General features: G+C 42.1%; 1 protein-coding gene across 1 annotated transcript in view; it reads left to right on the top strand.

Moving 5' to 3' along the window:
* Positions 1–10015, top strand: part of LOC114028002 (serine protease 42-like) — a 29485-nt gene extending 19470 nt beyond the window's left edge. The window contains exons 4-7 of the mRNA XM_027842164.1: positions 449–617; positions 3228–3493; positions 4962–5125; positions 9540–10015. Of these exons, the coding sequence (XP_027697965.1) occupies positions 449–617; positions 3228–3493; positions 4962–5125; positions 9540–9779 (839 nt within the window). The 3' untranslated portion in view covers positions 9780–10015. The remainder of the gene's footprint in view (positions 1–448; positions 618–3227; positions 3494–4961; positions 5126–9539) is intronic.
* The last annotated feature ends 5866 nt before the right edge of the window (positions 10016–15881 follow it).

Raw genomic sequence — 15881 nt, 5'->3', positions numbered from 1 at the left:
ATTCCTGTTTATGGAGCCACAGACTTAAGGAGGGAAAAAGGCCCCCGTTGTCACAGATCCCATAGAAACACTGGTGTTACTGGTGGTTGTGTAAAGGACCCTGGATTTGGAGGCAGAAATCTAAGGGCCAAATCACATCACTTTGTTTACCAACTATGGGATCTCAGGCAAGTCTTCCTTCTCTGGAAAAGGAGGGGATTGGATTAGATGAATTCTAAGGACCATCTCCTAGGCTCTATGAACCCCTTTCACCCCATTTAATGGGAGAAGTAGTGTACCACTTTAATCTCTCTCTCTTTTTCTCTCCCTCCCTCCCTCCCCCCCACTCCTCTCTTTCTCTCTCATTGTTTCTATCTTTCTCTCTTTTCTCTGTCTGCCTGTCTCTCTGTCTCTGTGTCTCTCTCCTTCCGTCCTGCTTTCCATGCCTACCTGCCTTCTTCCTCCCTAGGTCTATCTTGTGGCCAATACCATCCATTTAGGAAAGTCATTCGTGGACAGGCTGCCCCACCAACAAAGTGGCCCTGGCAGGTGAGCCTGCAAGTTTATCACAAGCACATGTGTGGAGGATCCCTCATTGATACCGAATGGGTGTTGACAGCTGCACACTGCATCTTGTGGTGAGTTACCCCTTGCCAGACCACACACATGTGGGAGGAAAACTGCCTCAGACACTGATTACCATGAATTCCCCCAAAAGCCAGAGAGATGAAAATACTCTTCGTTCCTCCAGGGAAATTGTACCTAAATTGGGACAACATCTCTCCTCCTCCTGCCCCTATCAATCAATCAATCAAAAAGCATTTATTAAGTATAGCAGTCCCTGTGCAAAACATTTTCTGAATGCATTCAATATTTAGGGCACTGTACAAAATCCTCTATTTAACATTCGAAGCCCTTTGTAACTTGGTTCTCTCTTACCTTTCCAGTCTTCTTATACTTTACTCTCTGAAATATATTCTTCTCTCCAGTAATACTGGCCTCCTGGCAGTTCCACAAACAAGACCCTCCAACTCTTGGCTCCTGTTCCCTATGCCTGGAATGTTCTACCTTCTCTGCTCTGACTAATGACTTCCTTGGCTTTCTTTAAGTCTCAACTAAAATCCCACCTTCTATATGAAGCTTTCCCCAACCTCTTAATCCTAATGTCTCCCCTCTATTCATTATTTCCTATTTAGCCACTACATAGCTTGCTTTGTATATATTTGTTTGCAAGTTGTCTTCCCATTAGATGTAAGTGCCTTGAGGGCAGGGACTGTTTTTTTGCTTCTTTTTGTCTTGAGTGCTTAGCAAGGTGCCAGCCACATAACAGGCATTTAACAGATGTTTATTAATTGGTTGATTGTACTAGGTACCTTGGGGAATCCCTGTTCTCAGAGCTTAAAATCTTGTTGGGGACTCAGAACACACACAAAAGATTATATGTAAAGCCACGAATCTCTATTTCACACAGCCTGCTTTTAAAGATAATGTATAATAAATGTAAAGAATGAATGAAAAAGCATTCTGTAAGCATTTGTTATAGTGCTAAACAGTATGTTAGGTGCTAAAGATAGAAATACAAAACAAAGCTTGTTCCTGCTGGCAGAGAGTTTACATTCTTCCACGAGGAGACCCCACACTTAGGAAAGTGGTGACCAAGGAGGGGGCAGTCTAGTCTGGAAAGTTATAAACTTTGCCTAGAGCAATGGCAGCAGCCAACCAGGGGAAAGGACCCCAGAGTGGAAGTTCCAGATGGGAAAGGATTAAAGCCTCCTGAGCATGATTTCTGGTTCAGCTGCTTAGGCTATTGAAAAGATGACCCAGTGTACTCTGAAGTACCACACCATACTTATCAGATTGGCTAACATGACAAAACAGGACAATAATAAATTTTAGAGAAGATGTGGGAAAATTGGAACACTAATGCACTGTTGGTGGAATTGTGAACTGATCCAACCATTCTGGAGAGCAATTTGGAACTATGCCTAAAGGGCATATCCTTTGACCCAGCCATATCAATTCTAAGGCTGCATCCCAAAGAGATTTATAAAAATGGGGAAAAGACCCACATTACAAAAATATTTATAGCAGCTCTTTTTGTGATGGCAAAGAATTGGAAATTGAGGGGATGCCCATCAATTGAGGAATGGCTGAACAAGTTGTGGTATATGAATGTAATGGAATACTATTGTGCTATAAGAAATGATGATCAGGCAGACTTCAGAAAAACCTGGAAAGACTTGTGTGGTCTGATGCAGAGTAAAATGAGCAGAACCAAGAGAACATTGTACACAGTAACAGCCACATTGTGCCATGACTGACTTTGATAGACTTGGCTCTTCACAGCAATGCAAGAATCTAAGAGTTCAAATCTGGTTTCAGATACTTGACACTTACTAGCTGTGTGACCATGGGCAAGTCACTTCACCCCATTTCCTTGCAAAAAAAAATCTAAGACAACTCCAAAAGACTGACGATGGAAATTGCTATCCACATCCAGAGAAAGAACTATGAAGTCTGAATACAGATGGAAGTATTCTATTTGCTCTCCTTTTCTTTTGTTCTTTTGTTTTATTGCTTCATACTCTTGGTTTTTCCCATTAGTTCTAATTATTCTTTACATCATTCCCAATGGGAAAATATGCTTAATATTAATGTATAAGTAGAACCTATATTAGATTGCATGCTGCCTTGGGTGGGGAGAAGAGTGGAAGGGGGAGAAAATTTAAAACTCAAAGTCTTGTGGAAGTGAATGTTGAAAACCAAAACCTAAATAATAATAATAACAATAAAATAAAATAAAATAAAATGAAAGATGACCCAGTGTAGATCTGATGATGTGTGTGGCAGAAGAATAGCACAGATAGGAATTCAGAGGAGAGACAACTCGTTGTGGGCTAGAGGGATCAGAGAAGGCTTTTTGGAGGTCTTGAGTTTCACAGGGCTTAAGAGGAGAAACAGAAAGAAGAAAAGGTATCACTGGCCCCAAAGGCAGGTGGGTTGGGGAGAAAGGGATAGGGCAGTGTGACCAAAGGTCCAAATGAAAGGGAAGAGAATGACATGTATCTGAAACAAGCAAGAGATGAGTAAGGTTGGAGCTGAGGGTCAGTGTGGGTGGGTTAAAGGAAGCTATGGCCAGATTGTAGGAGGACTGAAATCCTAGGGAGAGGAGTTTGGATACCCAAGAGTATGGATGTTGCTGGTGGTACATGTTTTATGATGTTTTTTTTTTTTTCCCTTTCTCACAGGGATTATAATTACACTGTGAAGCTTGGAGATACATCCTATTATGCCTCTGAGAACAGTACCATCGCCACCGTCAAGGACATCCTCATCCATCCCTCTTACTCAGAATTCATTTTCGTCAAGAATGACCTTGCCCTTGTACACTTGGAATCTCCAGTTACACTCACCCAGAAGATTCAACCTATCTGCCTACCTTCCAGCAAATTCCACGTGAAGAACGGGACCCGCTGCTGGATGGCAGGATGGGGCCAGACTACAGAGAAGAAGGGTAAGGCAGGGTAATGTGGTTGTTGGTCTTCCCAGTACCAAGCCAAGAGCCACCCTTTTCTGCTAAGTCTACAAGATTGAGCTTGGAGGCAGTGGGAGCTCTGACCTCTGGCTGGTGAACTTTCCTTTCCCTGACAATAAGAACCTTCCTGGAGGACAGAGATGAGGGGTGGGGGAGGGAGGGAGGAGATAGGGAATGGCTAGAGTGAGGGTCTCTGAGTGGTTAGTTTGGTGCCCATAGGCAGACATGTACCTGTATAGCTCACCAGTGCAGGAATTCTAAACTTTTATGTGTCATGGGGCCCTTTGGGCAGTCCGGTAAAACCCATGGAATCCTCAGCATGGTGGTTTTAAATGCATCAGATTGAATATATCGTAATACAAAGGAAGACAATTATATTGAAGTGCAGCTTTCAAAATACAGTTATCACTTCTACATCTCAACTTTCCCCGTTCAGGTTTAGATAGATCGTGGGTCTGCATAAGAAATTAAACAGGAATTTTGGGGGAGTTGACATGCAAAGGCCAGCAGACAACACACAGAAACTTTACACTGTAAACACTCCATAAAAGAAAAAAAAAAGTCAGACTTCTTCTCTGGTACAAAGGGAGGGCCAAAAAATTTTATGTGGATTTTCCTGATCTGGGAGGTCTGGGGTAGGGGAAGCAGTGTGCCCCTAACCCCCGCCATGTGGAAGGGATAACTGTATTAAAAACTCAAGTTCCCAGACCCCCATTTAAGAATCCTTAGTAAAGTATTATGAGCATTAGATTAGATCAAGGAAAATCAGGAGAAATCTGCTCGCATTGTGAGTGGTTCCCTAACGGAACAAGCTGCCTTCAGCGAACTTCTTATTGCTGAAAGAGTTCAAGCCTAGTGTAGATGACCATCATCATGAATAATGTAAAAGGTATTCCTGATCTAGATGGAGGTAGGACTAAGTGACCTCCAAGGTCCATTACCACTTTGAGATTCTAATCTCAAGGACCCAGGGTAGTTCTGACCTTGTATATAGCAGATGAGGAGCAGACAGTCAGAACTATAAGAACTCAGAGAAGAGAAAACTCCCTGGGGGCTAGAGGGGGCAGGGAAGGGTTCTTGGAGGTTCTGAGAAGAAGAAAACCGTGATTCAATGCAAGAGATTATAATTATTATTCTAAGTAGTAAGTCCCCTGACCTGTGCCCACAGCCACCCCTTCTGTAGCCCTTTCTTCCCTTCATATGCATGCTTCTCATCCCTCTTTCCCTTCTAGACTTTGTGAGTGGCCTCCGTAGCTGAGGGAGACCAAGGCTTGGTGTTCTGAACCATTGTTGGGTGGAGTCTTTGCCTTTGTAGTGTCTGGCTTTTGGTGATATGCTGAAGCAGAAGCAGGGTGTGAGTGGTTCCCAGGGTTGCAGAGAACTCAGGAAAAGAGTTGACCCTTTGTCTGTATTATATCCTATTAACCTCCAGCATTCCTGCCCACAGAAGATTCACATCCTCTTGTGCTCCTGGAAATTGATCTATACATTATTGAAAGAAAGTACTGCAACAAAATGTTGAGAAAGTCCTTGTTGATCTCAGCATTTGTATCCATTGTTGACAAAAAGATGCTCTGTGCCTATCATCCAGAAGGAAAAGATGCCTGCCAGGTTAGTTCCTCCCATCCTCCTTCACCCTCCCCACTTGTTACCATGGGTTCTGAATATTAGCAACAAATATTAGAACTGCCTGGGAAAATAGCCTTTTTGGAGCTTTGCTGACACAATGGTTCTTAACATGAGATCCATGAATTTTTTTTGTTAATATGTTGATAAATGGATATCAAGGTAACTGCTTTCCTTCATAATCCAATATGTTTTGTTTTATGCTTTTAAAAATGTTGCTCTGGGGGGCTGAGTCAAGATGGTGGAGTGAAAGCAGTGACTTGCTTGATCTCTACCCCAAACCCCTCCAAATACCTGTAAAAAACGACTTTAAACAAATTCTAAAGCAGCAGAACTCACAAAAAAGACAGAGTGAAACAAATTTCTAGCCCAAGACAACCTGACTGGTTGATCAGAAAGGCATATTGTGCCGGGCAGGGAGAGGAGCATAGTTTGGCCTGGGTGTGCAGGCCACAGCAAACCTGAAGCAGGCCTAGGAGGACTGAATCGCAGGGCAGCTGTGGTGGTTTCCAGACTTCTCAACCCATGAACGCCAGAGACAACTTAGAAGGTCAGTGGGAAAAGTCTGTTTCTGTGGTGAGAGTGAGAAGCTAGGTCCCAGCCCCATTCCCCAAGCTTGGCCCCAGGGTGGTGGCTGCTTCCTGAGACTCTGGCCCACAGACTGAGGGGGAACCAGGTGGCTGACCAGAAGGGGATTACAGGAATCTCTTGCTTTGCCCGAGAGCTTTCAAGCTCTTGCTTGAACTGGGTCACAGTTCTGAGTGGTGGTCCTGGGGCAAGGAGGAGCGCTGGCGTGGTGGAGCTTATAGTGGTGGTGGAGAGGAAATCCTCCTCACAGTTTGAAGACAGAAAAGAGGGCTTGTGATCACTCATAGACCAGAGCACAGGCCAGGAAAAGAGTAAACATCTCGCCTCTTATCATACCACCTTGGAAGAACTAAAAATTTACAGGTCCCTAGAAATATCTCTGAAAACAGCTGTACAAACCCCTGAAGCTTGGGACAGTATGTTCTCCACATTGGAAGCAGACTCTTACTTTAACAAAGAGTTTAAAACTCAAGTAATTGACTGGGATCATGAGCAAACCTCACAAAAGGAGTCAGACCATAGAATCTTTTTTTTTTTTTGGTAACAAAGAAGATCAAAATTTATGACCAGAAGAAGACAACAAAGTCAAAGCTTCTACATCCAAAGCCTCTAAGAAAAATACGAATCAGTCTCAGGCCATGGAAGAGCTCAAAAAGGAGTTTGAGAAGCAAGTAAGAGAAGTAGAGTTAAAACTAGGAAGAGAAATGAGAGTGATGTAAGAAAATCATGAAAAACAAGTCAATAGTTTGCTAAAGGAGACCCAAAAAAATACTGAAGAAAATAACACCTTAAAAAAATAGCTTAACCCAAATGTCAAAAGAGGTCCAAAAAGCCAATGAGGAGAAGAATGCCCTAAAAAGCAAAATTGGCCAAATAGAAAAGGAAGTCCAAAAGCTTACTGAAGAAAATATTTCCTTCAAAATTAGAATAGAGCAATTGGAAGCTAGTGACTTTATGAGAAATCAAGACACTGCAAAACAAATCCAAAAGAATGAAAAATTGGAAAATGATGTGAAATATCTCATTGGAAAAACAACTGACCTGGAAGATAGATCCAGGAGAGATAATTTAAAAATTATTGGACTATCTGAAAGCTATGATCAAAAAAAGAGCCTAGACATCATCTTTCAAGAAATTATCCAGGAAAACTGCCCTGATGTTTTAGAACCAGAGGGCAAAATAGAAATTGAAAGAATCCACTGATCTCCCCAAAGGAAAACTCCTAGGAATGTTGTAGCCAAATTCCAGAGTTCCCAGGTCAAGGAGAAAATGTTGTAAGCAGTCAGAAAGAAACAATTCAAGTATTGTGGAAACACAATCAGGATAACACAAGATTTAGCAGCTTCTACATTAAGGGACTGGAGGGCATGGAATATAATATTCCGGAGGACAAAGGAGATAGGATTACAACCAATAATCATCTACCTAGCAAAACTGAGTATAATCCTTCAGGGGAAAAAATGGTAATTCAGTGAAATAGAGGACTTTCAAGCACTCCTGAGGAAAAGACCAGAGCTGAATAGAAAATTTGATTTTCAAATACAAGAATCAAGTGGAACATGAAGAGGTAAATGGGAAAGAGAAATTATAAGAGACTTATTAAGGTTGAATTGTTTACATTCCTGCATGGAAAGATGATATTTATAACTCATGAGACCTTTGTCAGTATTAGGGTAGTTGGAGGGAAAAAACTATATGTGTGTAGATAGATAGATAGATAGACAGACAGACAGACAGACAGACAGACAGATAGATAGATAGATAGATAGGTAGATAGATAGATAGATAGATAGATAAAAGGCACAGGGTGAGTTGAAAATGAAGGGGTCAAATCTGGAGAATAAAATTAAGGGGTGAGAGAGGATTATACTAGGAGAAGGAGAAAGGGAGAGGTATAACAGGGTAAATTATCTCACAAAAACAGAAAAGAAAAGGTTCTTACAGTGAATGGGAAATGGGGGAAGGTGAGAGGGAATGAGTGAATCTTATTCTCACAGGATTTGGCTTAAGGAGGGAATAATGTACACATTCAATTGAAATTGGAAATCTGTCTTACCCTATAGGAAAATAGGTGGGGGGGGGAAGGGACAAAAGAGCAGAGGGATGATAGAGGCGAGGGCAGATTGGGAAAGGGGGTAATCAGAAGCTAACACTTCTGAGGAGAGACAGGGTCAAAAGAAAGAATAGAATAAATGGGGGACGGGATAGGATTAAGGGAAATAGAGTTAGTTTTTCACAACATGACTACTATGGGAATGTTTTGCATAACTGCACATGTATAACCTATATTGAGTTGCTTGCCTTTTCAATGAGGGCGAGTGGGGAGAGAGAAAGGGAGAAAATTTGGAATCCAATGTTTTAAAAACACATGTTTTAAAAAAAGTTTTCACATGAAACTGGGAAATAAGAAATACAGGAAATGGGGTACAAAAATCTAACCTGCCCTACAGGAAAATAAAAGGGGAAGGGGATAAGAGAAGGTTGGTAGAGATAGAAGGGAGGGCAAACTAGGGGAAGGGGTATTCAGAATGCATGCCATCTTGGTGTGGGGGAAGGGTGAGATGGGGTGAAAATTTGGAACTCAAAATCTTGTGGAAGTAAATGTTGAAAACTAAAAATAAATATTTTTTAAAAAAGAAAAAAAAAGTAAAGGCTTGTAACTGCTAAAAAACAAAACAAAACAAAACAAAACAAAAAAAACCCAAAACCATGATTCTGTAAAAGGGTCCACTATGCTTTACCAGTCTGCCAAAGCGGTCCATGACTCGAAAGAGGTTAAGAGCCCCTGGGTTGAAGATGAAGGGTCAGCCACAGAGAAGTGTCACTGCTACATGGTCTTTGATAAGTTAGGTCTAAACAGTGGACAAGGAAAGGAGAGAGCTGAAAAACCTCAAGGCCAGAATCTGTGGAGGAGAGGAAACCAAACACAAATGGGGTCCAAAGAGGTAAGTTTCTGAAAAACATAGACAGAGCCAGCCAGAGGAAGCAAGATCATAGAGTTAAGAGTTGAGGTGGGGAGCTTAAGAATCCAGAATTACACTAATTCCATCAAAGTGGAATTGGGATGTTGTGAGACAAACTGTGTCCCCCCCAAAGACTTCTTTGGAACTGAGGGCTGTGCTATGGCACCCTTAAACTTTATTCCTACCTCTGCCGCTAAGAAGGTGTACGACATCAGGCAAACCATTTCTTCCTTTGGGGCCTCAGTTACATTATCTGTAAAATGAAAGGGTTGGACCAGATGGTCTCTGTGGTCCCTTTCACTGCTGAAAGGGTGGGCCATAATGGAAATAGATAAGCTCTTTCCCTTTCGGGCCTCCCTCCCTAGATTTATGACTCTTGCTTCCTGGAATAATCTGGCAAAAAGAATCACTGTGCTGGAAAGAGTCAGGATTTCATCAAATTCTCCTGTTGAGTGCCTGTGGTGTGACTCCTTGGAGGAGGGCCTGCCCAGGTCCAGAAATCAGCTGCCAGTGTCAAGCCTCTGGCAGGCGTGAACCTGTGGCCAAACAGGGAATAGGATGGTGAAGAAAGACTGGAGGAAGATGAGACAGGGAGCCATGATGGGGTTGGGATGATCTCAGGGGTTATGGCAAAAGTCATGGAGCAATCATTATTTTTATATAGGAGTTAAGCAAATTGACATGTGGTGGGAGAAGTGGTTTCTCATTCCCATCTCCTACAGAACCATTTCTGTGGCTATTCTTCCACCCTTCCTGAGGTGTCTAGGGATCAATAAAATCTCATCACTTATTCATACTCCCTTTTCAAGGTTCTAGTTTCTACTCTAAATTCCTCTCTCTTTCTCCAGGGGGACTCCGGGGGACCCCTTGCCTGTGAAATTGGACAGCACACCTGGGTGCAGGTGGGGATAGTGAGCTGGGGAATTGGCTGTGGAAAACCCGAAGTTCCTGGAATTTATACCAAAGTCAGTTCATTCTCCACATGGATTGTCAGGACCATAAACCAAGAAGGCTCTTCACTTTTGGCCTCTTCCTGCCTCACATTTGTCTCGATGCTGCTGCCCTTGTGTGTCCTAATAACCCCATGACCCAGCCTCTTCATATTTCTGCTCAGCTCCCCTTCTTTTACCTGCTTTCAGACTTTCCTCAACTCTTACTGCTCCCTCCAAAGACTTCTCATCCTTCCTTACCTTCAAAACCTCTGACCCAGCTAAGTTGCAAGAGGATGAGCCAGTTACAGTATGGAAAGCACCTGGCAAACCTTAAAGCCAGCTATAAACTTGAGTTGCTGTTGTTGGTTGTGGTCGTTGTTTTTATTATAATCCGCCATCGAGCAGACGCCATGATCTGAAATGTGGTCTTTGGCGAGAGGAGATGGATGTAACACAAATCAAGGCAGGCTGTTGGAAAGACAGAGAGAACGTGTGGCTTCCAAAGTTCCTGAGGTTCTCCGTCCTCCTTTCAGTTCTCCCCTCCCAAAGAAACCATAAGGTGTATGGCTCTCCATGTCTCTCTCCTTCTAGGAACCATTCTTCCTTCCCCCAGTCCCCATCTGCTCTCAGGTCAGAGACCTAAGGCCCTTCACTTCCCCTTTGCTAGATGGATAGTACATGGTTCCCTTTGATCCACCCGTGTCTTTGATCATTAATGCTTCATGTTAATAAAACTTCAGAAAAGTATGTAGCTGACTGAGAGAAAAAGTATTATCTCTGGGTATAAAGGTGTTGGAGCTGGTGATGAACTTGTCTGGTGCCATCTAGATCCCCGTCTCTCTTTGAACCAGGCTTTGGTGGTGTTGGTGGCCTGTTTGGTTGTACCCATTGCCTGGAGAACATTGCTGCCCTTGTAAACAAAAGACTGGATGCCTCCTTCATTGATAGGTGGAAGGATTATTTGAACTTATTTAAGAGATAATTTTGATCACAGCTATAAACTGTAGCTATTGGTGTACAACGAGTACCATAGAGTGTCAACCATTTATTCAGTGTTTTAAATGTGCCAGGCTCTACTTTCAGCAACAGAGAAACAGGGATGAAAAATAACGTAAGAACTGCCCTCTTAAATAACATAAAGAGCTTACAGTTTAATGGGCAAGTTGCTCAATCTTTCTGTGCCTCAGTTTCCTCATTTGCAGAGTAAAAGGGTTGGACTAGATGGCTTCTAAGGGTCTCTTCCAGTTCTGAATATATGAAGCCATAAGGATGCTGTAAGGGAGAAAGTTTAAGGGTAAAGGAGAGATGCAAACAAAAATGCTCTAGGAAAATTTCAGGAGGGAGAGTTCACTTTCAGCTTGATGAATCAAGAAAAACTCCATGGGGGAGAGGACATCTGGTCTTTGAAGGAAGGAAAGGATTTCAACAAGCAGAGATGAGAGAGGGCATTCCACCCAGTTTTCGAGGCTGGTAGAACAAGATGAGAGAAGAGATAGTAGTTCAATTTGCCTGAAAAAATAGAGGAGAATGGATTTCAGTGGTAGGGAGGAGATAGAAGAGAGAAAATATGAAAATAAAACAAAATTGAATTTTTAAAAAGAGAAGGAAAGAAAGGAAGGAAGCAAAGAAGCAAGAAAGCAAGGAAAGAAAGAAAGAAGAAAGGAAGGAAGGAAGGAAAGAAAGAAGAAAGGAAGAAAATGAAAAAGCATTTGTTAAGCACTTACAATGTGCTAGTCACTTTGTTAAGCACTGGGAATACAATTACAAAAGTTAGAGCCTGTCCTCAAGGAGCTTACATTCTAATGGGAAAAACAACACATAAAGGAGAGTGGGTGAAGGGAATACTATGAAATAAGGATGAAAAGATATGTTAACTCCAGAGTGTAGAGAGCTTTAAATACACAAATTAGGAATATGTACTTTTTCCTATGGGCAATAGGGAGTCTATTGGAGGTTTTTCAGGCAGTGAGATGATATGGTCTTCACATTGTGAAGAATATTTTGGTACCCAAGTGAAGCATTGTTTAGAGTAGAGGGTAGAGGTAGAGAGATCCTCTAGGAGAGTATTGTAAAACTGTAGGTGAAAGGTCATGAGTTCCATTACTAGGATGGTGGCAGTGGGACCAGAGGGGTGCTGGCAAATTGTCTAAGTGGAATTGACAGGAATCAGCAACTGATTGGATGTATGGGATTTGGGAGAAGGAAGATTTAAAGATAATTCTGAGCTTTGGAGAGTGGATGACTGGGAAGGCGGTGGTATCATCAGCAGAAAGAGAGAAGTAGTGAGAAAGCCTTGTGAAAGAGAGTGAGATGATGATTTCAGCATCAGATCGATAGTCTGAGGTACCAGTAAGATATCTAGGAGAAAAAAAAATGCTCAATTTAGTTTAGGATTTGTTGAGTTTCCAGGGCTGATGGGATATCCAGGCAGAAATATATAGGAGATAGTTGGAAGGGGGGAACTGGAGATCAAGGGAGGAATTGAAGCTAGAGATGGAAATTGGGGGGGGGTTGCATCTGTATAGAGGGGATAGTGAAAGTCATGAAAATGCATGAGATTGCCTTAATACAAAGAAAGAACAAGGACAGAGCCCTGAAGGACATTCACCAGTGACTGAAGGGCTTAATGAGACGTGACCTCAGAAAGAGCGGTCAGACAGGTAGGAGAACAGGAGAAAGCAGCATCGTAAAATCAAAGAGTGGAAAGAGCTTCCAGGAAGAAGGCCCAGTCAGGACTCACAGAATCTTAGAGCTGGGGAGTTCTGCTTCCAGGAGCCAAGATGGCGGAGTAAGAAGTCATTCTCACACTCCCTTATTGACCTCTGAAAGCCCAGAAAATATCACTCTAGGAAAAACTCAGTAACAGCTGAACCAGCAGAAAGATGGGGTACAGCAGTCCTATAGCCTGGGAAGCTTGGGGGATTAATGGGAAAGGCCCCTCTTGCTCTGGGGCAGGGAGAACAGTGCAGAATGGGAGATGTCCCAGCAAGCTAGCGGAAAGCCCCACTTCAGTATATCAGGGGGAGATCCTGAACCCCAGGTAGTGGAGCAGGCAGAGCACCAACCCCAGGACCTCTGAATGCCTCAGTGTGGGCAAGGGAACCAGTGGAAAGCAGCTCTGAAAATGACCACCTACTACAGCATTCTCCGGCAGCCAAGTTTCCTGGTGCCTCAGTAAAACTCTGGGAAGCACAACTCCAAGAGGGAAAGCTCCAGGTGGAGAAACATCCTGCAGCAGCGAAACATCCATCTGCAAGGAGCCAAAGAAGGGAGTGAAAGGCCCAGGTGAGTAGGCAACTACAGGGGCCAGACTACCCACCCCTACCCCTAGAGCTCCAGTGTTACTGATTCCAGCCCAGCACCAGGTAAGCTGCCAGAACCCTACAGCCTCCAACTGCCAGCACCTGAGGCCCCAGCACACAAAGCCAGTGACCAGGCCCCAGGCTCAGCACAAGAAACTTGGGTCAGTGCCTCCTGTTCCACGCAGGAGAGCTCAGTTTTTTTAAAGGTCAGGAAATAAGCAAATGCCATGAGCAAAAAGAAATGTACAATGACCATAGATTCTTATTGTGGGACAGGGAAGATCAAGGGAGAAATTCAGAAGAGGACAACATTGTCAACAAACCCACATCTGAAACCTCAGAAGGGAATATGAACTAGTCTGAAGCCAAAAAAACCCTCTTGGAAGAGCTCAAGAAGGACTTTAAAAGTCAAATAAGAGAGGTAGAAGAAAAATTGGGAAAAGAAATAAGAGATATGCAAGAGAGAGTCATTAGCTTGGAAAAGGAAGGACAAAAATTAAAAGTAGAAAACAAGTCCTTAAAAAATACAATTGACCAAATGGTAAAAAAGTACACTGAAGAAAACAACTCCTTAAAAAGCAGAATTGGGGGGGGGGTGGAGCCAAGATGGCAGAGTAAAAGCAGTGACTTGCTTGAGCTCTCCCTCAAACCCCTCCAAATACCTGTAAAAAATGGCTGTAAAGAAATTCTAAAGCAGCAGAACCCACAAAAAGACAGAGTGAAACAATTTTCCAGTCTATCACGCCAGGATGGGAGAGGAACGCAGTTAAGTGTGGGTGTGCAGGCAAACCAGGCCTCAGTGAACCTGGAGCAGGCTTCAGAGGACTGAATCACAGACAAGAAAAGGCTTTTACAGTAAGGGGAAGTGGGTGAAGTGGGGAAGGTGAGAGGGAATGAATGAATCTTATTCTCATAGGATTTGGCTTAAGAAGGGAATAACATACACACTCAATTGGGTATGGCAATCTATCTTACCCTACAGGAAAATAAGGAGGAAGGAGATAAGAGAGCAGGGGGATGATAGAGGGGAGGGAAGATTGGGGGAGGGAGTAATCAGAAGCAAACACTTCTAAGGAGGGACAGGGTCAAAAGAGAGAATAGAATAAATGGGTGGTGGTATAGGATTAAGGAAAATACACTTAGTTTTTCACAACATGACTAGTATGGAAGTGTTTTGCATGACTACACATGTATAACCTGTATTGAGTAGCTTGCCTTCTCAATGAGGGTGGGTGGGAAGAGAGGAAGGGAGAAAATTTGGAAACCAAAGTTTTAAAAACAAATGTTAAAAAATTGTTTTCACATGCAACTGGGAAATAAGATACACAGGCAATAGAGTATAGAAATCTATCCTGCCCTACAGGAAAATAGAAGTGGAAGGGAATAAGAGAAGAGGTGGGGACATAGATGGAAGGGCACATTAGGGGAAGGAGTATTCAGAATGCATGTCATCTTGGGGTGGGGGGAGGGACAAGATGAGGAGAAAATTTGGAATTCAAAATCTTGTGCAAGTGAATGTTGAAAACTAAAAATAAACTAATAAAAAAAGAAGAATTATGGAGCAAGTTTATGAGACAGTAGCTATTTTCATGTGATGTCAAAATATCTGAATAAAAATGAGGGAAAAAAAAGGCAGAATTGGCCAAACGGAAAAGGAAGCACAAAAACTCACTGAGGAAAAGAACTCCTTAAAAACCAGAATTGGCAAAATAGAAAAGGAGGTACAAAATTTAATAGAAGAAAACAATTTGTTAAAAACTAGAACTGGGCAAGTGGAAGCTAATGACTCTATCAGAGAGTGAGAATCAGTTGTACAGAAACAAAAGAACGAAAAAATAGATGAAAATGTAAAATACCTCATTGGTAAAACAACTGACCTGGAAAATAGATCCAGGAGAGACAATTTAAAAATTATTGGTCTCCCTGAAAACCATGATGAAAAAAAGAAAGCCTGGATAACATCTTTCAGGAAATTATCAAGGAAAACTTCCCTGAGATCCTAGAACCAGAGGATAAAATAGTCATTGAAAGAATCCATCAATCACCACCTAAAAGAGATCCCAAATTGAAAACACCAAGGAATATAGTAGTCAAATTCCAAAATTATCAGGTCAAAGAGAAAATACTGCATATAGCCAGAAAGCAACAATTTAAATATCATGGAACCACAGTCAGGATTATGCAGGACCTTGCAGCTTCTACATGAAAAGATTGTAGGGCATGGAATAACGATATTCCATAAGGTAAAGGAACTTGGATTACAACCAAGGATCAACTACCCAGTGAAACTGAGCATAATTTTTCAGGGTAAGAGATAGATATTCAATGAAATAGGTGACTTCCAAACCTTCCTGATAAAAAGACCAGAGCTCAATAGAAAATTTTATCTTCAAATGCAAGACTCAAGAGAGACATAAAAAGGTAAACAGAAAAAGGGACAGAAAAAAACAACAACATGTTATTAATAAGGGCAAACTGTTTACATCCCTACAAGAGAAGATGACACTTGTAACTTTTGAGAACTGCATTGTTATTACATCATTTTAAAGGGGTATACATAGATGGGGGGGTAATAAGTCGACTTTGATGTCATGATTAAAAAAAATCTAATTAAGTGGGCTAAATGGATCTAAGTAACTGGATTAATCGGGTCTAATTAAGGGATTGTACTGGGAGAAAAGGAAAGGAGGAGGCAACAAGGGTAAATTATATTACAAGAAAAGGCACAAAAAACCTATTACAATAGAGGGTAAAAAGGGAGGGAGATGATCATTGTTTGAACCTTACTCTCATCAGATTTGGTTCAAAGAGGGAATAGCATAATCAGTTAGGTATAGAAATCTAACTTGCCCTATAGGCAGTAGTGTTGAGGTTTAGAGGTTTAGGGTACAGGAACCCCAAAATCACAACATTCAGGTCCTGCCTGAAAGAATTCAACCCAAGCCTTCTTTCAGCT

The sequence above is a fragment of the Vombatus ursinus genome, unplaced genomic scaffold (assembly GCF_900497805.2).
Source record: "Vombatus ursinus unplaced genomic scaffold, bare-nosed wombat genome assembly UNPS02014867.1, whole genome shotgun sequence".
Classification (NCBI taxonomy): Eukaryota; Metazoa; Chordata; class Mammalia; order Diprotodontia; family Vombatidae; genus Vombatus; species Vombatus ursinus.
Note: the sequence above shows the minus strand (reverse complement) of the source record. Positions and strands in the feature narration are given on the sequence as shown.